The sequence below is a fragment of the Aethalodelphis obliquidens genome, unplaced genomic scaffold, assembly GCF_003676395.1.
Source record: "Aethalodelphis obliquidens isolate GAN/ISIS:26980383/991018 unplaced genomic scaffold, ASM367639v1 scaffold20, whole genome shotgun sequence".
Classification (NCBI taxonomy): Eukaryota; Metazoa; Chordata; class Mammalia; order Artiodactyla; family Delphinidae; genus Aethalodelphis; species Aethalodelphis obliquidens.
In genome coordinates, this window is record NW_020837964.1 from 9,496,962 (window position 1) to 9,521,884 (window position 24,923).

General features: G+C 46.7%; 1 protein-coding gene across 4 annotated transcripts in view; it reads right to left on the reverse strand.

Moving 5' to 3' along the window:
- WWOX (WW domain containing oxidoreductase) overlaps positions 1–24,923 on the reverse strand; it is a 983,470-nt gene that overhangs the window by 622,133 nt on the left and 336,414 nt on the right. The window contains exon 9 of one of the 4 annotated variants that reach the window (XM_027119877.1): positions 1,362–10,139. The exons of the other annotated variants lie outside the window; for them this stretch is intronic. Coding sequence (XP_026975678.1) covers positions 10,011–10,139 — 129 coding nt within the window. The 3' untranslated portion in view covers positions 1,362–10,010. Of the gene's footprint in view, positions 1–1,361; positions 10,140–24,923 lie in introns of those variants that run through there. 4 annotated transcript variants of the gene reach the window in all.

Below are 24,923 nucleotides of genomic sequence, written 5' to 3' on the forward strand. Positions count from 1 at the left end.
GGACAAATCCATTCCAGAAGTGGTCAACTCTAGAAAAACAGTTTTTAAAATAACAAAATGCCTTCCATCTCCAAAACACAGACAATGGTCATCTTGTTATATGATATATTTGCAGCACCAGCACAGGGAGTGGCACAGAATCGATATCTCACCAATATTTCTTGGGAAAAGGAAGGTAGGCTGGCAGCTAACTTATAGTAATATTATTTATGTAAATCCATTTTATATTTTTATATAACAAGGAAACCACTCTGTATTGTTTTTTAAACTGCGCATTCCACTTAATAATATATAACAAGTCTTTTGCCAACATTAAGTGCATTTTTCAAATGCATCAGAAACCCCTTGCTCTCTGGCCCCGGGGCAGGCAGTAACCTAGGGAACATGGTAACTGGCAAGGGTGGTGTTATCAGCGCTGAGAGCCCCAAGGGGCAGTGATGACGCTCTCCTCTAAATTTACCAGGGCGGCCAGAGGAGGTTAGGATCATTTCATTTTTGCTCCTTTTGTAGTTCACTGCACTGCCCTTCCCCTCCACACGTGAGAAAAAAATAGTGAAAACAAGCCAAGAAGAAACACTTCACAGGTCTAATAGTGAACTCACAAGCTGCTGCCAGGCGGTTGTACACATACACACACACACACCATCAACTGCAGCTGTTGCAAGTAACTGATAAGCTAATTATACATAATTATCTAATTACTAAAGGAGGGAGTTATAGCAAGTGCATTAGTAAAGATATTAAAATCGGCTCCCATTAGAATACAATATAGATGATCTTGGTATTTCTGAAAGTCACTCTAACTTTTTGTCTGATAGTTGAGGGCTCTGTAAACAGAGAAAAGTCTTTCTAAATGTTTTAGTGTTATTATGGGTTGGATGATTTTGAGTCATTCCATTAACAGGGTTTTAAAAAGTATCACATGGGGAAAAATTTGTCACATAATTACCCTTTGCAGTGTTGAGTGAATCAGGACTTGTAACAGACTCCTGTGAGTAAAGACAGTCTCCCAAAGGGTGTTCCACAGAAGGCTGGTCCCACAAAATAATAAAAGAGGGGGAAAGTAAGGGCTAAGTGGTAATATAAAACTGGAAAACACTAAGTATCTCTTCCTTGGGTGTTGTATATAATACTGTCCCATAAAATATAAAATAAAATGTGAGGGGAGGATGGTAAGTGGTCATGAGGTAAGTTTGGAAAATACTATTATTCTTTTCCTTTCTTAGGTGTGAGAAATTTGCATGTCAAAGGCTCTGACGGTGGTAAAGAATCTGCCTTCCAATTCAGGGGACACAGGTTCAATCCCTGGTCTGCGAACTAAAATCCCACAGGCTGCAGGGCAACTAAGCCCGCACGCCACAACTACTGAGCCCATGCGCCCTGGAGCCTGCGGGCCACAACTAGAGAGAAGCCTGCACATCACAACGAAGAGCCCACACGCCGCAATGAAAGATCTTGCGTGCTTCAATGGAGATCCTGCGTCTCGCAACTAAGCCCCAATGCAGCCAAAAATAAATTAAATAAATAAATAAAAAATAAATCAATCTTTGGAGGAAAAAGAAAAGGCTCTGATGTGTACTGCATTTCTGAAATAGTTTTGATCACAGAATCCTTCTTTATTTGCCCTCTCTGTGCATCAATAAGTATCAGTGGAATTCATAGACAATCCGTACCCAAGGCCAGGCTACTATTTCCACCTCCACTAGATCTCTGATTCATCCATCATACAGCGCAGCTTTGTTCTGAACTTGCTCCCTGCCAACAGGAACTACCTTACAATACGGTACTTCAGAATCTGAAACCAACCCTCGGACGAACCTTCAAGGAGCATCGTTTTCTACGGATCACTTCTCTCAGGGCTGTGAATGCACTATCTAGATATTTATTTTCTTTGATCAAATAATTCAATCTTTTATCGAATGTTGCCCACAGTATTTCCTGAGAATGTTAAAGCTGCCACAAAGAAATTCTGCATCAAAAAAGAAAAGCCTCCTACTTACAGAGAAGATAATAAATTAGCATCTCTGGAGTATAGGTTATTTTAGTAATTTGTTAATTCATACACTGTCTCCTTCCAAAAATGATCTGAGACATCCTTTTCTTTTTTCTTTTTTTTTAATGCTATCATCAAAATTCAATGGGCCTTGACAAGCGGAGGGAATGAAAACACAAACCAGTTGGATCCTCCAAAGGCACATCTTCGTTACTTTTACTATTTAACTTTTAACTTTTAATCTTGGGCCATAAAAACTGTCCTAACAAAAGACCCATAAATATCTCCTGAATGTGCAAAGGAGTGACTCTGACGACCCATGAGCATATGCTGGGCTCTTTACACTGATGGGCCTTAGTACCTGTGACTGCCTGAGAAATAACACTGAGCGAGATGCAGAGCCAGATTCTTCCAGGAAGTGAAGGGAATCGCTTCTGTTTCCATTTTAAAATTCCATTTCAAAGGAACGAGACTGTACCCTTCATTTATTTTTAAGCCAGTCGGGCAGCTTTTGGCATCACTAGTTCAAGCATTTTGGAAAAATTCATCCAGGCCCCACTTATATATAGTGACAGGGTAGCCTGGGCCATGGGTCTCATTGAAATCCCACCTAGAAATCTCTTCTCATCCAGTTTTGCTTTGCACAGAGTAGGGACTCAATTCTTATTAGCTAAACGAATGAAGGAAGGCACCCCATTTGAGTATTCCTCTTTTCAACTGCTTCTAATCACATGTCGAATTCTAAAGTAAATACAATTAATTGCCCAAGAAACAGTTTCAGATTATAAAGCGGGTTTTCTTGAACACATTTAATTCAACTGAACACATTTTTAAAATTACAAACACTCAAAACTCCACATGATTTTCCCTCAAACCCTTTTCAAATTAAATTCTAAAAACAAATACACTTTTAAAATTGTATCATCATGATAGTGCATTTCTGCAGGAACAATAGCACAAGGATAATGGCTTTTATAATGTGATGCAGAAATGGGAGTTTACAGGAACCAGCAATTTATAATATTAAATACTGGGATTCTTTCCTCCACTTATGTGGCTTTTTTCCTTTTCTGCAATGCACTATTCTGAGGAAACAATATAAGGCTGTGATACTTGATTACACTATCTTGATTACCATTATTTTTCTAGCTTTCTTAAATTAGATCCAAGGAGCATTTCTAAGTTTAGAATATTGGATAGAATATCCTGTGTCTGAAGCCAGCGTTTCTAAAACTCTTTATTTCTTATGCCCAGAGTTTTATACAACTTCTTTTCATATGTAAAATGGATCTGTGCGATCCTATCTTACACATTCAATGGAGAAGACTGTGTAAAGAGAAGTAGCTGCGTGCTTTAGCACTAAAGGAATAATCTGTCATAAACAGTGCGCTGTATTTAATATTCAGATCGAGACAGCTCTGTCTCATTCTAGCAGACCCTCCTGATAAAAGCCGTCCCATGGCTGCCAGGCCTATCGAGTCCAGCTGAGGACAAACTTCAAGATGAACCTGAAATCAATTTGCCATCAAATTTTCACGCCTCTCCCAGACTATCTGTGGCATTTTAATTACAGGCACCCCAGGCGAGGGGTACAACAGATATTGACACACGGCTCCTACAATAAACTTTATTGGCAACCTCTGTCTGAATGCAGTACTCAACTAGAATAACAAGAAATACAGGCGGATATGGAAGCCAGGAGGTACTGTAATCACTCTGAAACCGTTTTGTTCCACAAGGCTGGGCCGGTCTTAGGCAACAGGCCTAGGACACAGGATGCCGGGCTCTCAGAAGTGAAAGGGACCTACAAATTAGACGTTCCCGCAATGTCTAAGAGCTCTGCGAGGTCCCGGGATCCTTTTCCACAGGACGGCCAGGTGTCACCTTGTTCCCTTTTCGTTTCCAGGTGGATATTTTCAGGTTCGCATCATTTCAGAGCTCTCAAAAGATTTCAAATCCTTCTTGAAAGGTCAGGGCCTCTGGGCAGAAGGGGTACCTGTAAACCATGCTGAAAGGCTTGATGTAAGGAGACGGAAATGGATGGTCCCTGATTGTATCTGGAGACCAGGTGTGTGCTGGGGAGAGATGGGCCGCCTTTACATGAACGATAACTGCCCCCTGCTTCTTCCTGATTTCTGTACAGTCTGTAGGAAGGGCCGTGAATATGAAGAGAAAGGGGAAGACGTGAAATTTGCCAGCCACAGTAGATTTTTGTCCTGGGAAAATGAACACCCAGGGACCACAGGCACGCAGTCTCACCCAGGTGCACCGGGCAGCGCATCGCGCTGGCTGAGTTTGCTCTTGGACACGCTGTGCCGGCACTTGTCATCTTGCTCCCTCCGATGGTGACAGGGATGGAGACGGTATTTATGACCACGGCTGTCCTTGTGGTTTTGCACCAGTCACTGCAGCAGGCCCGTCTGCACACGCCGTCTCAAGGAACCCTCCAACGTTTTCGCAAGCGAGCAGCTGACTGAATCCAGTGTGTCTGGTCTCCAAGAAGGGAAGCATGCCTATAAATATATATACAGCCGTACCTCGGATCCTCCTGGGATTGGCTGCAGGAGCCCCGTGGACACCCACATCCGAGGATACTCATGTTCCTTATATAAAATGGCACCGTATTTGCATATAACCTAAGCACACCCTCTCCTATACTTTAATCTCCAGATTACCTGTAATACCTAATACAATGTAAATGGTATACAAACAGCTGTAAATGCAACACAAATGCTATACAAGTAGTTGCCAGCATGTGGCCAATTCAAACTTTGCTTTTTGGGTATCTCTGGAATTTTGTTTCCGAATATTTATGATCCAAGGTTGGTTGAATGTGGGGACGCGGGATCCCTGGATATGGAGGGCCAACTCTACACAGGTCCATTATAAAATTTACTGATATAAAAGATGTTGGCACACAATTTACGAGTGAAAATATGCAACATTCTTCATTATAAATTCCACAGAGCCAGCTGACTCTCACCCAGTGCTCTCAATGCTTTCTGCCTAATTCTTGCATCCACTGGCAGGAAGCAGTTGGTGAGTGCTGGCTGATGCTTTTAAGTTCACCAGTAAGAATGTTTTTACTTAACCAGTAAGATGAAAGTGAAACAGTCAAAACAGTCATATTTTGAAATGTCACCCATTCTTCAATGGCACCAGCAGCTTCTTTGCTGAGGTAGATCATAGTTTTTCTTTCCTATGCTAAGGGAATATTTCCTCTTTTTTATAATATTCATAAGGTAATGACTAGAGTCATGATACGCTTACATTTAATCTGCGTTATTAACACTGTAATGACTTTCCTAAGCCGAGACAATATAAACAAAGCAATCAACGAAGGCCTGCTGTAGTTTTTGCCCATTTCCGTGGTGTAAATACTCCCAGCAAGGGCTGCTTCAAGCTAGCAAGGTCATGTCAGTGGTCGCAGGGCTGGAGCATTTCTGCCATCCAGACCCAGACAACCCCAGGAGCACAGATAAAAACAGGCAGAGGTCGTTAAACGACTAGGAGGCAAGGAGCTCTAATAACTTCGTTTTGAATACAACCTGTTTAAAGGTAAGTTTATGTAATTTAAGTTTTCGTAGTGACTGTGTTTAACAACTCGGTCACAAAATTTCTGCCAGCTCCAGCTCACTGCCAGGTCCCGGGTCCACAGGAGGGGAGGACTTTACTGCTCGCTGGAAACAGCGCCAACGGTGCACAAGCATGTACACACGGATGTGCACATGCACGGGCACACACACACACACTAACAGGAGATCCTGCTGGCACAATCCCCTTGTCTTCCTTGAGAGGGCGGTAGTTTTGAACACAGCCTGGGGATCCAGGATCGAGATGTAACAGTAGCAGATAATGAAATATCTGTGTTCCTGGAATGAGTTGGTAGGTTTGACAAAGACAAAGGAGGTGGAGGGACCAGCATTATTCGCCCTTCCGCCCGGGGAACCACAGCACGGAGACGGCCCCGCGGAGGAAGACCCGCCACAGTTACGGCACAGCGACACCTGTGCAGATGGGTTCCTGTCCAGCACCCCTGCTCCAATTTCTCCCTCCATCCCTGGGACCACCAGCTTTTCTTCCGTTCATTTGACACGGAGGGCACGGCCTGCCTTCCATAACGTGTGAGAGACAAGCCACGTTCTTACGCTCTGAATCTTACTTCCAAGGCAAAAACTGATTTGAGAAATAAAGGAGCGAGAATCCGGGTGGGCATGAGTCTAGCAAACACAGGGACGCCCTGATGTCAAGGCAAGGTGAGCCAACCCTGTTCCGCAGAGCAGTCGGCTGCATCCTGCAGTTAGAGGGCCGTGTCATCTCGTTTAGCGTAAGGTGGTGGGACTCCCGAGGCTCCTCCACACCTTGTTAAGGGGTGACACAGGAAGCGGCATGGGCACGGAATGGAACAGCCAGACGGCGTTTCCCCTGCTACATACCGAAATTCAGATGTGTTCCCAAACAGGCCAGCGCGCGGATCAAGAAGCTCAGGGCTGACCTGGCTAGAGACAGACCCAAGACATTTCTCAAAGGATGCTGGGGGCGGGGATGGTCCATGGGTGACACTGATGCTGCCTGCTGTTTCCTCAAGGATAAGACACCCAATGTGACATGCTGTGGGCTTCTCTGCATGTCTTTTCAAAGCGTAAAAACACAGACGGTTTTTCATGGATGAACCGGACCAGAAGTATTCCAAAGCGTTCCCTAGAAATGCCAGAGCTGGAAAATAGCTGCCAGACAGAAAACAGAACATCCTACCTCTTGTCAGTAACGCGGTTTGTTTGTTTCCCTTATCCTTTTTATTTTTATCCCTGAGGGTCAGCTGCTTAAAATAAACATCGGTGTTTCCTAGGCACGATTTACATTTCGAATGTGAAATCTAATCTGTGGTGGTTGGCCGGAAAGAAATATTTATATGCATGTATTTCTGTTCATCTTGTCTTTCGAAAAGGAGTCAACACACAGAGATCGTTCATACTCTTTGTACTCCTGGTTGACTCTTTCCCTTCTCTGCTCTCTGTTGGCTGAATGTAAGAGCAGTCTCAGGGTCTATCCTTTTAGGCGAGATAATGTTGCCCTTGCTAGAAAGATCTCGCTTCCCCCGTATTTATGGCAACGGCACAGATGAGGAGGGACCTGGCCTGAAGGAACTGGGGCATAGCGTAAAACAGGCCCTGGGTAAGAAACAGTCATCACAGAACCTCCAAAGGGGGTCTACCCCGTAGCGCCCTTCCCACCCGGCAGTGCAGCACCCCTGGATCCAGGCATCAGGCAGGTGTGGGAAAGGTGACCAGGGTCTCAAACCTGCCCGTCAACGTGTGGGTGGGTGGATGCATTTTTGCAGATTCTTGGCTAGACTTTCTGGGGGTGGAGGGAATCAAGAAGGAGAGGGCTCGGGCTCTCTTTCCTTTTATCTTCTCTTACGTTAAAATAAAATGTTATGGGCGCCCGAGTACTACTCTTCATTTCAGAGAGTGGCCAAGTCGCCGGCCAGATTCGTTGCTGGGGCGGGAGTGATACAGAAAGTCTGCGCGTGCCAAGAACGCGTGCAGGCACCGGGCCAAGAGAGCGCGGCCTTTCTGTCTGCAGGGAGAGCGGGAGGCCGAGTTATGTTTGGAGGGATGCCTCCTGCCTCTGATGTCGTTTTTTTCACGTCCACGGAAGCCACTCCCCCCAGTCCTGAAGCCCGAGGCCTCCCTCTCTCGGCAGACCCTGCTCAGCAGAGCCACCCTCTTTGGGGCACCAACCAACCCGACGCCCAGCAGAGGGTCCGGGAGCCTGGGGGGTCTGCGAGAGGCTAACCGGACACAGCGTTGCCTGTGCCTTCCCTCTGGATCCTTTCTCCCCTCTGGAGCTCGGCCAAGGAAATGCAGTTTGCCGAGCCAAGCCCCTGCTTCCCTCTCCAAATCACATCGCTCATGATTAGGGGGAGAGAGGCCCGCATCTTCCTCCCCAGCCCTGGAGTCCTCTCCACCCACTCCCGATACAAAATCAGTTCATCTGGGTAATTTTTAAAGCGCAGCGCTCGGGCCAGCTGGAACTAGCTGCCTCTTCCTGGCCAAATGCTTCGAGTTTCTTCCAGCCTCAAGCCGACGTGCTCCGGGTACCAGGAGAGCCCGAGATACGGCCAGGCCTGGAGTGAGGCGCTGGCTAGAGAGGCTGCCCAGCAGCTAGCTGCCCAGGTTGGGAGCAAGCAGAAAGGCTCAGTTTTTGGTGCAGCCCCGCAGCCCCGAGAGGCAGGTCTCCGAGATTCCAGGGCTCTGAAACCCCGGACAAGCTGGGTATCCGGTGTTGGCCGAGGCCCTCTGGCTTCCAGGGCCAAATCCGTGGCCTAGCCCAGAAAAAAAGTAAGATGATTTTCCTGGAGAAACAGATTCGCTTTATTTGTTTTGGTCTCTTCCAGCTCATGAGTGACCTGAGTGCCACTGAGAGGGCCCCAGGGGACCCTGACTTTATTCTAGAAATAGGCTAGTTAAATAAGGCATTGTCAAGCCAGAAGCTGCCTCGGACTCTTGGCAAGTGTGTTGACTCAGTATGAAATAATATAAACAGAAAAGAACAATATTCCCTGTTTTCTCACTCCAGGCATTTTCGAGGCTGGGAATCGGTATTCAGTTGGAATGGGCCAAGAGCTTGCAAAAATAAGTTCTGTGTATTTAAAAGATCTTTAGATTTGAAGTTCTGAAGCATGGGGGGCTGCCAGGTGTGAAGGTTCCAAAGGGTACCTATTGTGCTTTGGGGACTCAGAAAAGCTCAAGGAGAGCCCTGCGTGGAGAGAAGGGATTGTGCAAAATGCACCCTTTGTCTCCTTTCAGGCCCAAACACACATGCATAAGCATATACAAAAACATGCACATTTATACATTCTTCTTCTGGGGGCCCTGCAATTCTTCCTAGTCATTATTCATGTTAATTAATGTGTGTTTGGTCTCTAAACTGGTCGGCTCAGGAACTCGAGATGTTCTAGAAAGTAAATAATCCAGCTGTGCCTACCACAGAGGGCCCCAGGCATGAACCTGCAGACTCTCCGACGTGGGGTGGCTCAGAGGGAGAATTCAGAGTCCGGGCCAAGCCTGCAAGCCCCTGACAAGCCTCACTTTTGCTGTTTGGAACCTAGAATTAATTCTTCTATCCTCCCCGATTCACAGAGATGCTTTGAGGAAGAACCGAGTCATATGTCATCAGTTTTGGGTGCAGAAGGAATTAAAAAAGATAGTATTACTAAAACCCCGTCACCACTCTTTCCCACTTCGGGGTCCCAGGCAGTCCTCTGAGCATTTCTAAAACAGCAAAGCAACACGGCCCTTTCCATGCCCGATGAGCTCGGGAAGAAAACTGTGACAAGAAATTCTGAGAAATACTTGCAATTTTGTACAGAGATGCTTAAAAACCCACAATGGATAAATGCATTCCGAGAGAACAACCGCCTTGCTGATAAACACTGGTTCAGAAAATAATTTATTTACATTTGTGAATCTTAGAGAGTACCTTTCTCAAAGGATTTTCTTTAAGAAAGACAATCTTCTTGAATTCACTGTTCTTCAACTTTTCCCCCCCTTCGGGGACATTTGACTCTCTTCATTTGCCAAAGATCTGTTTCCTGATACATCCTAGAGAATATATGAGTTCATTTTTCCATAGATGCATTTCTATACACCTGGTATTTCAGTTATTTATTAACCATGCCTAGTTTTGTGGTTTCTAGCTTCATATCTTTAAAGTCATTAAAACTTAATAGGAGAATTAATCATAAAAGAAATCTATCAAACACAGTTGCCAAGCACTTTTTCCCCCCTGACTGACATCTTTAAAATGTATTTCAATGTTATTTATTTCATCACACACAGGGAATAAAAAAAAAAAAAACCTTGCAGCTTCCAAGTTCAGAGAAAGCATAAAAATGTGATTTACTATTTATTGTACAGTTAGGCACATGCATATTATACACTGCATGTTAATCTTCAACTGCTAAGTTTAGCAAATTTGACAACACTAACCGTTTGCTAGTGAGGAGAAAGAATCAACATCTGTTCTCTTCCAGATATGAGTCCTTCTTGGGAGGAATCAGAAATACACCCAGGCCTCCTCTTTTCTGGGTAAACTGATCGAATGCAGGCTGTTTAAATGAACGGTCAAACCACAATGCCCCCTGGTGGTGAGATAATGCATAAACCTTTGTTAGTGTTTCTGCACACTGTGAATATTTGCAAGAGAAATTTAATTTTTAATGATGTGGAAAGTTTTAGTTTTAAAAATGCAAATGCAAAAAAGCATGGCACGTTGATGGTGTTTTAAGTGGAAAATAGTCACTTTACTGTTAGTTAAATTAGAGGCATATGTAGTTCAAACCACCTTGATCAAAGTGTTTATGTTTTATGTATTTTTTTTTACAATAAGGGATTATATTTTAATCCATACTAAAGACTTAGAGTATGGGGGCGAAAATCAGAATTGCAGCTTACGTAGTTTTTAAACTGAATCTACAAGAGTGGAACTGTCAGCAGATACTCACAGGTAGGACGATGGGTCTGTCAGCTTCCTGTTACCACAGCTGAAACAGAAGGAGAGCAGATTCCAGATTCTACCACGGGCCAGAAGGCTCCATCTTCCCATCATGCTCTCAGCATGCACCTCCTATAAGCAGCTTACGGGGAATTTCCTCGGGTCAGATATAAATCGTGATTCTCAGGTTCCCTTAATCCAGACAGACATTGCTTGTGAGTTAGGCCTCATCAATCTCAAAACAGTCAGCAACACACGAAAGACGGGGCTGTGAGAAGGCGCAAGTACGTTCAGTGGGAACATGTGAGACGCGGACACATGAATCACACACACGATACTGACGTCTTGTAGGAATCAAGGAACACGGCACCTTCCTTTCTCAGAAAGCAGTTCGTCTGCTATCTCTGGAAGTGGGAGTTGGTGGGGGGGAGGAAGATGGGGGTTTATGGTGGGGAGAGGAGTAAGTGGGACTGTTTTCCTTCTTCTGCCGAGAAGCTGAGCCATTCACAGTTCCAGGTCACACAGCAGGTGCAGAGTTAGAGGCCCCCAGGTACCCTGGCCCCTGGTCCGGAGCTGCCCACTTCGCTAATGACTTGTTTCTGATGCAAAGCATTTCGAGACACTTCCCTGACGGCTGAGGTGATACTGCCAAGACATGCCATAGAAGGATGTTGCAATGAAAATATAATCCACGCTAAAACCTGTACATGGATGTTCATAGCAGCATTATTCATAAGAGCCAGAAAGTGGAAACCATGCGAATGTTCAACTGATGAATGGATCCGTGAACTGTGGTATATCCGCACAATGGAGTATTATGCAGTCTTAAAAAGAAACGAAGGAGTGATAGACGCTACAACACAGATGAGCCTTGAAAACATTATGCCAAGTCAAAGAAGCCACACACAACAGACTACGGATTACATAACTCCATTTACAGGAAATGTCAGTGGCAAATCCACTGAGACGGGAAGCAGATGAGTGGCTGCCTAGGGCTGGGAGAAGGGGCGGCTGGGGTGATGGCTAAGGAGTGTGGATCTTCCTGGGCTAATAAAGATGTTCTGAAATGGATGGTGGTGATGGACGCACCATTCTGTGAACATACACACTGAACTGTACACTTTAAATGAATGGCTTGTGCAGTTGGTGCCTTACGTGTGAATAAAGGCTTTTTTTTTTTTTTTTTAAAGGATATCGGAGGGCTGAGGACAGGCAGACCCTGTACAGTTCCAATGGACCTAAAAGTGACCCAGGGAGAAGGAAAACAAGGAAAGGGTAACAGCCTCCAGGGAAGCACACTACAACCCTGGGTCGAGCTGAAAGCCCCATCTCATTTCTTCAAAGGGGATCTGACCCAGCTCCACGCCCCCAGAAACCTTCCACCTAAAACTCCAGGAGGACATTATCTCTCTCTCCAGATCCTGAAATCTAAGGATGGAGCGCTCTGGGGTTTTGAGCCCTCACTGCCACCCTGCACGCCCGTCCAATAAAAGCCATCATCCTCCCCCACGAGAGATCTGGATTCAATTAGCCTGGAGCATCACTATTTTTCACGAATTTCCCAGGCGATCCTAGCGCACAGCCCAAGCTAAGGACCACCGTTTGGGAGACAGCCAGCTAAAAAGCTGGAGTACAGTGAGAAGGGAAGCTGAGAGAAATGGGCGGCCCATTCCATTTTGCATGAAGCCTCTACTTCTGATTTCTTCCCATCTCCCAAGTTCGTATCAAAAACACTGTGCATGGCTGCAGCAGGCAGGCCGTGGTCATCCTGGGCCCTCCTGTCCGACGGTTTTTGCCAATAATGCCAGAAATGTTTACACAAACACAGATACCCGAACTGACCTGTCTGATTTTTCACAATAGGCAGGCACTCTTCCAAGAATAGTTTCATTATACAAAAAAAAAAAAAAAAAAAAAATCCCTGCAGAGGGGGAGGGCGCTTATGTGCCAAGTTCAGACTTCTGTGGATATGGACTAAGAACTTCAACTGCTGGCTCCTGGCCGACCCTCTGTCCTGCCCGCCATTCTTCACTGCTGAACGTTTGAGGATAAAAGCCTCCCCGCCCCCCGCTCCACGCCAGCAGGGCTGCGTGTATTTCCCTTGCTGGGTTTTAATCCAAGCCAAACATCAGCGAACCTGAGTGTGGTACCTGCATCACTCACTGCCCAGAGAGGGAAGCACACTGGCTCTGAATCCTCCCTTTGGCAACTTCTTTGAGCCAGAAAATACTGACTCCTCGCAGGCCCGGCGCAGGCGTGGTTATACACGTTCTCTCTGGGTCTGTACTTATTGATGACAATTCTGGAAAACATTGCCTGAATAATTCATGATAGGGAAAAAAAAAAAAAAAAAAAGCTCTGGAATTAAATGACATGACTGGAGCTTCCAGCACCAACATCCACGTGTTCCCAAAAGAGCCAGTCCAGCTGGAAGGCGGCTGGGAAATAAACAGGAGGACCCCCAGAACGAGCTCCCCGTTTTGTAAATGGTCATGAGGCATCCACCCACCCCCATCACACACATGCTCAGGTGTCTCGGCCAGGCGCTCTGGCAGCACGTGCCCGGAACATCTCGCCGGGGTTTTACTCGACGTGGTAAATGGTACCCACTCAGTGAGAAACGTGTGGTATGTTTAAAAAAAAAAAAAAAGACAGATGGAGAAAGTAAGGAATCAAAGAAGGAGAGGAGAGAGGGAGAAAGAAGTACAAGAGTGGTGGCTATGTTTTGTGCACAGTGAAACTGAACGGCCACGGGGATGATTCAATTTAATCTTGGCAACCGGGATGGAGATGTAACACCCTCAGTAAATGCCAAGCAATCCATACGTTTTTTTTAAAGGCCCATCTTCTCCCCGCCGCACACATACTCACACACACAATTAGTACCGCACTGACTGTAAACAGCAGCTCACCCAGGCTGGCAAAACCCTCCACTGGAAAACTGCAAGGGCACCACACACCAAAACCCTCAATGGGCACCTACAAACCATTCTTGCCTGCTCTTCTGTTTCGCTGTGTTTTTTTTTGCTTTTCTTTCTTCTTGCGCTAAATCAAACTTTCAACCCACTTCCTCCCCATCTGCCTCTCTTACCTCCTTCTTAAAAGACTCAAAGCAGTGAGGCCTCAAAACGGTAAGGATTTGGTACCACTGAATCCTAGGCAGCCAAAAGCAGGAATGGCTGTTGATAGCCTGGAAACGTGAAACGTGAGGGCAGAGCCCAGCCCCGTGGCATGAAATCCAAGCTCTCAACATCCAGAGAAAGTGGCACCTACATCGCCTTGACCTTATTCTTTTCCCGAGTCCATTCCATGGATATAGTTTACCCTGGCTGCTGTCAAATCCTGTGCCGGATACGGGTGCTAGAGATAAACAAATAAAACCCAGTCCTCATTCGTGAAGAGGCCAGGCCTGGTGGGGAAGACGGTGAAGAGAGCAAGCAGTGACTACACAGTACGAGCAATGGTCTAAGAGGAGGTGGGGAGAAGCTCTGAGCGGCAATGCAGGGAGCCCTTCCATAACCCAGCACGTGGACCCAAAGACAGCTGCTGAGTGACTTGAGTCTCTGCCAGCGGCCGACGGACAGGAAATCCCCACGAGTCTCACCTGGTCCTCTAGGAGGGTTAACCACGGTGAAAAGCAGAGATGTGGAACAGGGGCCAAGAGAAATAAAAATAGAAGGGGCTGGTAGACAGCCAGGGGTTCCCCATGGGCCAGTCAGAGAGACGGTGCAGTGTCCGTGCTGCCCCCCCTGCAGGAGCAAGGCCAGGTGGAAAGGAACATCTTGTTGCCTCCCCCAAGCAAGGCCATTACGATGAAGCCGGGGCCCAGAGTCTCACCCCAAGGCTGGATGCCTGGAACTGATCAGAGACAAGAACTCACCATTTTTCATACGGAAGGAAAGAGGCCCAGATGGTTTCTACACTTAGTAAAATCCAGTTTTAATCAAACTCCGTTAATTATTGACTCAGCGAGGATGAAACTAGAATAAAATCATTTTTGCCTTAAGCCAAACTATTAAGAAGCCTCATATAGTTAATAGACTAAAAGTCCTCAGAATTATTCCTTTCGCCTCTGTGATATTCAACCTTAACTCAATCATTACTGCGCTATCTCTCAATGACAATGAAGGAGAGACAACTGAAGACTTTGAATTTGTATTTAAGAAAAAAAGAGTCCCGAATAATCCTATCAAACACTACCATGCTCTTTCACTGAATCAATAAGACAACATAATGTCCCTTCTGAATTTTTCTTATCATGGAACACTCCCGATTTCTGCATGCCACCAATGTCCCTTGAAGCCCAGTGTATGCAGCCTTTCCTGTCTCTGAATCATTCACACTCCCAGCAATACCATTATACGTGGGTCGTGATTCTCAGTAGGAAGATGTGGGTTTTTTTGTTTTTTGTTTTGTTTTAACGTTCTTATTGGAGTATAATTGCTTGACAATGGTGTGTTAGTTTCTACTTTAGAACGAAGTCAATCAGTTATACATATACAGGAAGAGTTTTTATTTTATCATAAACTTTGTGAGCAGGGCATGTGAAGTTTGGAAAAATGATCCCTCCCGCTAACCTTGCCCTGAGGTGGGCGGAGACGTGGCGCCCCAACCCCCAATCCTAAAAGCTCCGAAGGGACTAGAGTGAGTCCCGCCGATGATGGGGTGAAATTTACAAAGCAACAGGAACAGCCCTCAGAGGACGGGATAGGAAGTCTAACAAAGTTCCTTCTAGTCCCTTTATGTTGATGACCTTGATGATTTCCTAAAAATAACATATTCCCTTAAGACGTGTTTTCCCCAAGTCTCAGTACTTCCAGTATATAATTAGTCTACTTTTTCATTTTTTTTTTCTTTTTTGAGATATAACAGCACAGCCTCTGATGAAAAACAGTCAGGTGTGACACCTCCGGACCCAGCCACTGCCCCTGCGCTGCAGTGCCAAGTGTCCACACCATGAGGAGTCTGTAATCACGAAGGCTGCTTGGATTCAATCAAGTTAGTACCTTAAATATGCAATAAGGTGTTGGTGGAGGACATTACACACACACTATCTCCGCTCACGAACCAATTATCCTAATGCCCATTCACTATTTCAATAATTATTGTCATTGGTATAGCCCCCAAACAGACCCATAGCTTAAAATTATTTGGCCTCATGAACATAAAGCACACAAGCTGAGAACCCGCTGCCTTAGGCCCAGATCTCTGCTGACGGCCAGTAGTCACAGTAAGAGGTTACCAGTGGAGGATTCCAGCTTCAGTTATTAGCAAACGGCCAGACTCCTCACAGACGTGCTGGATTCAGGGGTAAAGAAGCTCCTCCACCCATCTCAGATTCTCATATTCATGTGGTGGAAAAAACTACAATTAAAAACAAATCTTGGTAAAACAAGAAGATGCCACTGCGCTGCTATCAGAATGACAACAAGCCAGGACACTGGCAGCACCAAATGCTGGCAGGGCTGTGGAGACACAGGAACCCTCGTTCACGGCCGGGGGGAACGCAGAGTGGGGCAGCCCGGGTCAAAGACAGTCCTGACACTTTCTTACAAAACTAAACATACTCTTAGCACATAATCCAGCCATTGTGCTCTTCAGTGTTTACACAGATGAGCTGAAAACTTATGTCTAGACAAAAACCTACACGGGGATGTTTACAGCAATTTTCTTCTTAATCGCCCAAACGTGAAAGGAACCAAAATGTCCTTTAGTAGGTGAATGGATGAATAAGCTGGGGGTACGTCCAGACAATGGCATACGATTCAGCGCTAAAAAGAAATGAGCTATGAAGCCATGACAAAGACATGGAGGACACTTAAATGCCTATTTCTAAGTGAAAGAAGCCCAGGGGAAAAGGCTTCTAGCTATAGTTGTATGACTCCAACTATATGACATTCTGGAAAAGGCAAAACTGTGGATACAGTCAAAAGGTCAGTGGTTGCCAGAGGTGAAAGGTGAGGGAGGGTGCACAGGTGGAGCGCAGAGGGTTCTTAGGGCACTGAAACTATCCCATGCAGTATTATAGTGGTGGATACATGTCATCGTACATTGGTCCAAATGCATGGAACGTACAACACCAAGAGTGGACCCTAATGTAAACTATGGCCTTCGGGTGACAATGATGTGTCACTGTAGGTTCATCGATTGTAACAAATGTACCCCTCGGTTGGCAGGGGTGCCCACAGGGAGGGAGACTGTGCAAATGTGGAGCAGGAAGTATACGGGAAATCTCTGTACCTCCCACTCGATCTTGTCGTGGCCTGAAAACAGCTCTAAAAGAATAAAGTCTAGGGTTTCCCTGGTGGCGCAGTGGTTGAGAGTCCGCCTGCCGATGCAGGGGACACGGGTTCGTGCCCCGGTCCAGGAAGATCCCACATGCCGCGGAGCGGCTGGGCCCGTGAGCCATGGCCGCTGAGCCTGCGCGTCCGGAGCCTGTGCTCCGCAGCGGGAGAGGCCACAACAGTGAGAGGCCCGCGTACCGCAAAAAAAAAAAAAAAAAAAAAAAAAAAGAATAAAGTCTAAAAAGAAATGAAAAGATCTTGGAAAGGAACAAATTCTGAATGATACTGAAAGAAAACCTGCTAGCGGTGCACAAGGTGGGTCTTTTGTGTGGATCCATACGTTTGGTCCAGTTTCGCAGTGTGCATATACCTCCACCCACACCCCCCCTGCAGCTACAGGCCTGAGTAGAAACATATCTATCAGAGGGTTACCAGTTACTTTACGCCGAGGCCAAAGGCGTACACAGAGGGTTTCGGGCCTCAGCATCTGATACCCCTGTGGCTCCCCGGAGAAACATTCCTGACCGTGCCTCCTTCCAGAGTTTGCTACTGACATCATTCTTGGCAAAAGTTAACTTCCTTGATTTCTGAGCATTTCATTCTCCTTCTGGAAGGTTTGACAGAGGCTGACAAGAGAGAACAGATGAGTGATGGCCTGTGTCTTCAGCAGCGACCTCTCTCCTTCCGTGCAGATGGCCTGGGGAAACGTGTCACAGGGAGGCTGGAGTGACCTGTCCACGTCTCGAGCCCTGGCCCTCACCGAGCCTCCCACCCCCCAGGCTGCAGCAATCACAAACTCATAACAACAAAGCTAGTTGTCAGCGATACGGTCCAAACGGGCCTCCGTTAGAAGCAGACCAGCAGCTTGGGGTGTGCAAAGCACATCCTTACCTTCCGCGACCGCATGCACAAAAGCAAGCGGGCTGGAGCAGCCCATTGACCACCACACACCCGGGGACATGCAACGGTCCTGGAGCGGCACGGACACCTCTTACAGTGGCTGAGTTAGCTGGACAGACCCACAGGACGTGGGTTCCTCCCTTAAATCCCACCTTCGGGTCATCACAGACACGGAATCCTCCCCTCGGGCTACATTCCACAAGGACATCTTCTCCATTTGTTTAGAGCTTTAAGAAGGCAGAACACCAGCGATGACTACAAACACGTGCTTGACTTTCTTAAGCCACAGGGAGATGAAGAATGAATGGGGGGAGGCAGGGCTGCTCCCTCCGGAGGAGAGAGGTGGCACTTCAAGCTCACAGAAGGCGTGACAGGGACGGGGGACAAGCCTGGGGACTCAGGGAAGCAGAAGAAAACCAGAGGGGGCTGCGGGACAAGGGCGGCCAGTGAAGTGAAGTTAACACCAGGTGGAAAAACAGTCCAAAAGAGGGATGAGCTCTACTTGGACCAAAATTCCAAGAGCAAAAATGAAAAGCAGATTCAGGCACCCCGTCAACTGTTCAGAAGACTTCATGGTGTTGCATCTAAAACCTTCCTGTCTTTGACGGAGCTGCGTCTGAACCAACGTGGATGGGTTCACCACAATCCTACAACATAAGGATCACAGATAATCCTCTAAAAATAACCATAAAAAATCATAAAGCTTGAAAAAAGAACTAATGACTTAAATCTGAAAACGATCCAAACTTATACTGTTTTGTTTTGTTTTAACATTTTCAGAACTCAGTTTTCTTACTTATAAGAATGGACACGTAATACTGTGTGATCAGTATGTTGTAGGGAAATGAAATGAATTAATAATTAGAATAATAACCAGAAACATGTACTCAATAAATACAACGTGGTACTGAAATAAACTATATATGTCTTTTAAAAAAAATTAAAAAATAAAATCTTCCTGTCTTAGGGAATTTCTGATAATTAGAAATAAGTTTATTGATTGTGATTCTTTGATGACATAGTCATTTGAAATAGTAAGAGTAATTTATGGTTATTGAAAAATGAAGAGAAAGAAAATCAAGTACAGGTTGGTCTAAGCTAAAACATGATTCTTTTCCCATAGCTTCCTACCCAAACCTACCCCCCCGCCGGGGGGGGAATGCCTGATAAACGGTCTGCCACACATCTTCCTAGATCTTTTCCTATGTGTACACAGATGCATATTTTTAAAATGATTCTTAATTAAAAACAAGACAAATCAATGAAACATCTCTACTTTGCAGTATGTCATGTCTGAGAGCCCTGACCCCCAGGCTCAGCCACGGAATAAGAGGCCTCCGTCCATATGATGGTGGCAAATGGGGTGGGGTAGAGCAGCTAGGGAGGAAATAACAAGCCTCTCAGAGGACAGGCCTAAAGCCCTCAGAAGCACCTGTCACCCTGCAATGGACATCAGCCTCTTACTCCACTGACAGGCCTTCCTCCGGCTACAGGATCTGGACTGTAATTACAGGAAAGGCCATACCGTGCAGAGGGGGGGAGGAGCTAATTGACCAAAAGTTCAATGTGCTGACTCAGGGACCGGTGGCCAAGCCTTAAATTTCTTTTCCTCCAAAAGCCACTGATGTGCAGTCCATTAACTGGCAACCATGCAGACCCAGGAGATGGGGTGCTTCCCACAAAAACACATGCGTGAGTCTCCACCAGAGACGCCTGGCCTTTGCATCAGAAAGGTCTTTGGAGTGCTGCCGGACAAGAGGATTTTCAAGAGGCACGAAACTGATTTTTGCTGGTTGTATGTTCTTTTGTGTGTTTGTTGCTTTGTGTTTGTTTCACGTTTGTTTATCGACCTGCCCAAGATGAAAAAGCAAAGACACCGCCTTGAGATCCAGACCTCCTCTAAGGCTCTGGTTCCCAACTCCGTTACCTTCCAATCATCATAAAAGACTGGAATCCTTGCCCTGCTTAGGAAAGAAGTGTTAGCATTAATCGATCTGAATGGAGAGAAATTTTCAGATGATCCCATATCATGCAGTGGGTAAGAACACAGACTTCAGAGGTTCAGACAACTATCTCAGCTGTATGCACCTGGCCTGGTTACTTATCTTCTATGTGTCTCGGTTTTCTCACATCTAAAATGAGGATAAGGGGCTTCCCTGGTGGCACAGTGGTTAAGAATTCACCTGCCAACGCAGGGGACACGGGTTCAATCCCTGGTCCGGGAAGATCCCACATGCCACGGAGCAACTAAGCCCATGAGCCACAACTACTAAGCCCACACTCTAGAGCCTGCAAGTCACAGCTACTGAGTGTGCGTGCCTAGAAACCATGCTCCGCAACAAGAGAAGCCACCGCAGTGAGAAGCCCGTGCACCGCAAAGAAGAGTAGCCCCCGCTCACCACAACTAGAGAAAGCCCGCGCGCAGCAACAAAGACCCAACTCAGCCAAAAATAAATAAATTAAAAAAAAATTTTAAATGAGGATAAGATTGTGTTGAGGTGTTCGTTTATGTAAAGTACGCAGAAAGAGTGCCATGGTTATATATACATATAAGTGCACGCCAAGTGCTATTCTATATAGGTATTAGCTATATTTATTATGTTGTTTTCACTGTTATGTCATCGATCAGAACTTGTAAAGAATGACTCTCTTTAAACACCCTGAAGATATTACAAATGACCCACCTGACACTCTAGGGGCCTAGAATGACCAAATGCAATTGCTCCTCTCTGCTGTAGAGGGACTAACAGAAACACATTAATGACGCACACAAGTGGACACAGCTTGATGCAACACCTGAAACCGTGTGTACACAAATCAAACCATACATCCAATCAACTTCGGCCAAACTGCCACTGCAGTGGATCCTGCGAGGAATCCTCTCTGTTCCAGGAAATGCTGCTAGACCACAACAATGCTAACCACCTGTCTTAATACCCAAAGTCTTAACAGAGGACATTTTCTTACGCAGCTCCAGCTTACCGCTGGAGAATGAGGGTGAGGCCCGAGCAGACAATGGAACTCGGAAACATAGATCATTCCTTTAGGTAACTGGCTCGAAGTTTTCCCAGCCATCTGCCAGGAGGAGGGCCCAGCTGTGACAGCAAAACATTACTAAGATTCCCAAAGGTGTGACTGCTACGCAAGAGGCCCGTCTGTACTCCGCAGGAAGGACTATGATGCTTCTATCAAAATATCACTTTGTGAGGATGGTAGATAAAGAGTATCTCCCACACTGACCCCAGATGATTAGTCAGAGCCACTTGGAGTCGTGGGCCGAGCATGATTCTGATTGATTAGTGATGTCTGTCACGGTTAAAGGACTTGGGAGTAGATGCACGCATGCCGGTACTCACCATTCCCATACTTACGGTGCACAAGTAAACAGTATAACAGGGATAAAGCTCCTGGTAATCTGTCAAAAGGCTACAGATTAAGGGAAAACACACATCTGGATGTGGTGTTGCACATTCTCTCGGAGCCACTTTCTCCCTGAATTTAACTCTAGGTTGCTGCAAATTATTCGGGGCACAGAAGCACCCCAATAAAACTTCCCTTAGCCCAAAACACATATAGAAAACTTCCACATAAACCCAGTCTCCCTTGGGAGGGAAGGGAAACATGGACTCTGTAAATACCTCCCAGTGGCAGGCCCTGGGCTCTCTTCCCAAGGTCAGAGATCATGTCTTGGTCACTGCCAAGGTTCCAGACAGACGTAGCAAAGTGTCTGACGTGATACTCAATCCATCCAATGTGGGTTGGATGTTGAACATGTTTGATTCCGCACAGCGTGTGGTGGGCTTTACACATGATGATAAAAGTGCGGCTATGAAGTCAGAGGAATGGGCTTAACTGCTAAAGGGTCACTGAGGTGGACCCTCCAGTGGACCGTGTCATGGGTCAACATGCCCACTGTCTAGAGAGAAAACATAAGTAACTCAGTTTGGAGACACACGCAGGTGCGCATGCACACCTTCAGAAGACACGTGTCCCTCGTGATTGTGGGGCTGAGAACACAGCCCTCATTCAATCTCTACTGGCCTCTGGCTCAAGCCTCCCCCTCACTCCCTATCAGCTGCACACACAGCACTGTCACCTGACGGGACCATCTGCTGGACTCGCTGTGGAAATGCCACCTATCTTCTGGCTGTTCATCTAATCGTGACATGAAAGCAGCCAGCCAGGGACCTTCAGGGGAGAAGGACAAGTTTCAGAAATCTCGAGAACGACCGCCAAGTGCACCCCACACGTCCTACTCTGCATTCTTAGAGGTGTGTCCCCCACCCTGCTTGAGACATCTCAGTGGCTAGGAGAAAGCCAGGTGAAGACACTGATCAGCAGCCCCGTGGGCTCCAGAATCTCGATGCCGGTAACTGAGGGAGGAGGGGCGGAAGGGAGGCACAAGGGTGGCAGGTGGCCCTGGGCCCCCAGAGGCATCTGTCACCCGCCACCCCCCAGCCGCACATGGCTGTTACTCGGAACAGCTTCTTAGGCTCGGGTTTTCCAGGGGTTTCAAGTTCAGCTCACATCCTCCAGCTTGCAAACAAAGAAACTTCAGGTGCGAGTCAGCGATTTGCAGTGTGACTGGATTTTGTAATCGCTCCCACACACATGCAATGTACCCTCTCCTACTTCACCCAAAAGCAAGACACTGAAGGCCGTTAGATGTTAAATACAGGCCAGCAAGAGGGGAGGGGGAGAATTACATGCAACCACTGTTCACCTATTAGGTGCCAGGCCTGGGTTAGAAATGGAATAAAACTTGGTCCTTTTCCCCAACAAGCATGCCATCCAACGGGAACAATGACTGTGTAACTGAACAATCATGATACAGAAGCACCCATGGCATCAAGGGAGGAGGTGACGTTGTCTAGCTGAGTAGAGGTCTGGGAAGGCTTCGTGGAAGAGGTGACGCCAAGACCTGGGTTTTGAAGGATGAAGAGCAGTTTGCCGACAGACCGGTAAGCCCAGGACGGGAGGGGGAGCTTGGGGAGATGGCACAGCTGGCACCGAGGGTTCAGCCCGGTGAGCTCAGTTCAGGTTGGCTGAAGCACGAAGTTGCTCCAGGAGGGGAAGTGGGAGGGAAGGAGGCCAGAGCGGCTGGCCAGGCCAGGTCAGGGGCCTGTGAGCCACGCCGAGGAGCTCACCGTGACCCTTCCGCAGGAGCTCATTGCTAGTTATATTTGAGCAGCTCCCCTGCTCATGAGTCCTGTTTTGCAGTAGAGCAAATGGCAATGGGTAAGGTTCTCAGAGCCATTCTGTTCGCTAACTGGGCGCTTAGTCTGGAGGAGAGAAGGAGTGGAGCGCTGCATGGCAAGGGAATCCCCACACTGGAAGAGGCACCAAGGGGAAGACAGGAGTGGACTTGGTTTGCTGCAGGATACAGAACGGAGGGCGAGATGGCTGGATGTTCAAGTGGGCATGCTCTGCAATTGAAAGACGGGCATTTCAGCGATGAGAGGGACCCACATTCCATTTGGCCTCTGCACGAGGTCAAAAGTCCCTGGCTTCCCTATCCTCTGTCCTACGACAAACCAGAAGTCAGAAATCAGCCCAACACTGGAAACAAATGAGCGTTCCTGTTCTTCTTGGGCAGACTGTAAGTCAGTTTACAGGGCCTAAGACAAGGAACACAGGAGAATGCCACCAATGGTGAGGGCCAAAAGGAGCCTTGTGCAGTGACAGAAGACAGAGGGGACCACGTAAACACGAGCGCAGCACATCAGTAACTGATTATGTCACTGTAAGAGCAGCTAATCATACCCGCAAGTTAGTACACTGCCAAATTACTCCCAGGTCAAACAGCTTCGAGCCCTTCCAGGACGCTTCTATTGCCTCATGATGGATGATCAGTCATGACCCTACACGATCCCCTATTCACCTCGTGTGTCCTTGATTAGGAAAAGTCGAGCAACCCTAAAAAAAACGCGAACCCACCCGGCAACTCCAAAAAAAATTTCCCCCCCGATCTGAACAAATCGTTTAGTGTAAAAATAAACAGAACTAGAAATTGTCTCTAATAAACTAATATTAGTCTCCCCAGAGGGTTAATTATGTCGCTCTGTATTTTAAGAAGAACAGAAATTGTCAGTTTCAGCAGATGTTCTTTTAAAGGAGTTGGTTCTCTGGGAAACGAGGGGTCTTTGTTAGAGCTCACCCCAGTGGAATATAAACACTGAAATCATCCGACTATCTGCCACCCCCCTCCTCCGACAACTGTTACCCACACCAGTGATACACCCTTTGGTTATCAGCAGCTTTACGGACAAGTGTTCCAACCAGAACCGTGGTCTCAGATACCAGACAACCGGGTCTGAGGATTTCCAAACTCCCCTTCGACCACTGCCGAGACCCCAAAAGGCACCTGCCCAACATTACAAGCCGTGGCTTGGATGTTCAGCCCAAGGTCATTTTCATCCTATTCTTTTACCCTGGAGAGCAAAGACTAGGAGATCACAAAGAACCAGAGTTAGAACGTTCTGGAAATACAAGGCCTGTCCAAATTCAAACGGCGACATTCCAACATGTATAATGCACATTAAATACAAGCATACACACATATGTGAAAACTTCTTCTAAGGAAGGAATGAGAATTTAAGTCGCACTGTGAAAGACTCATTAGAAAGAAAAAAAAAGAGAGATCATGAATATTCCTATGGTTTTGTCTCCAAGGGCATTTTGTAGACGCTGAGAGGTATGTTATCAGGGACACAGAGTGAGAGCTTCAGCCGAGTAAGGAGAGAGAAAGTCCTCCATGTCGGCAGTTAGTCATTCCAAGGCGAACGTGAACCTGGCCTGGGGGTGTGGAGAGAATGTGGGATCTTGGTGTCTGACCGACCACTTCACTTGACCTAACATTTCGTTATCACCCTGCTCAGACTCACTTCGAAGACAGGGAAACTGAGGCTGGGGGAGATTAATGACACCTACATAAAATTTCACAGAATGTGCCTTCACTATTGATCTGCTGGTAAGGAGCATGAAATCTCGTCTCGGCCAGAACGGTCAGCAGATAACGACTGATCTCCTTAGCCTCTACTTAGCCGTTTCTAAAAGGGCCCACTCCTGTAGGATCAGGCACTTTGGGGAGCCTGGGCACTTTCATGTCCTCCAGGCAGGAGGGGACAAGGCAGCCGAGGGCCATTATTTGAGCGGATGACCTCAATGGCATTAAGATAAGAGGACAGTAAGCACAGACGGAGCTTACTGAGGCCTGCTCTGCCACGGAGCTAAGAAGGACACTCAGG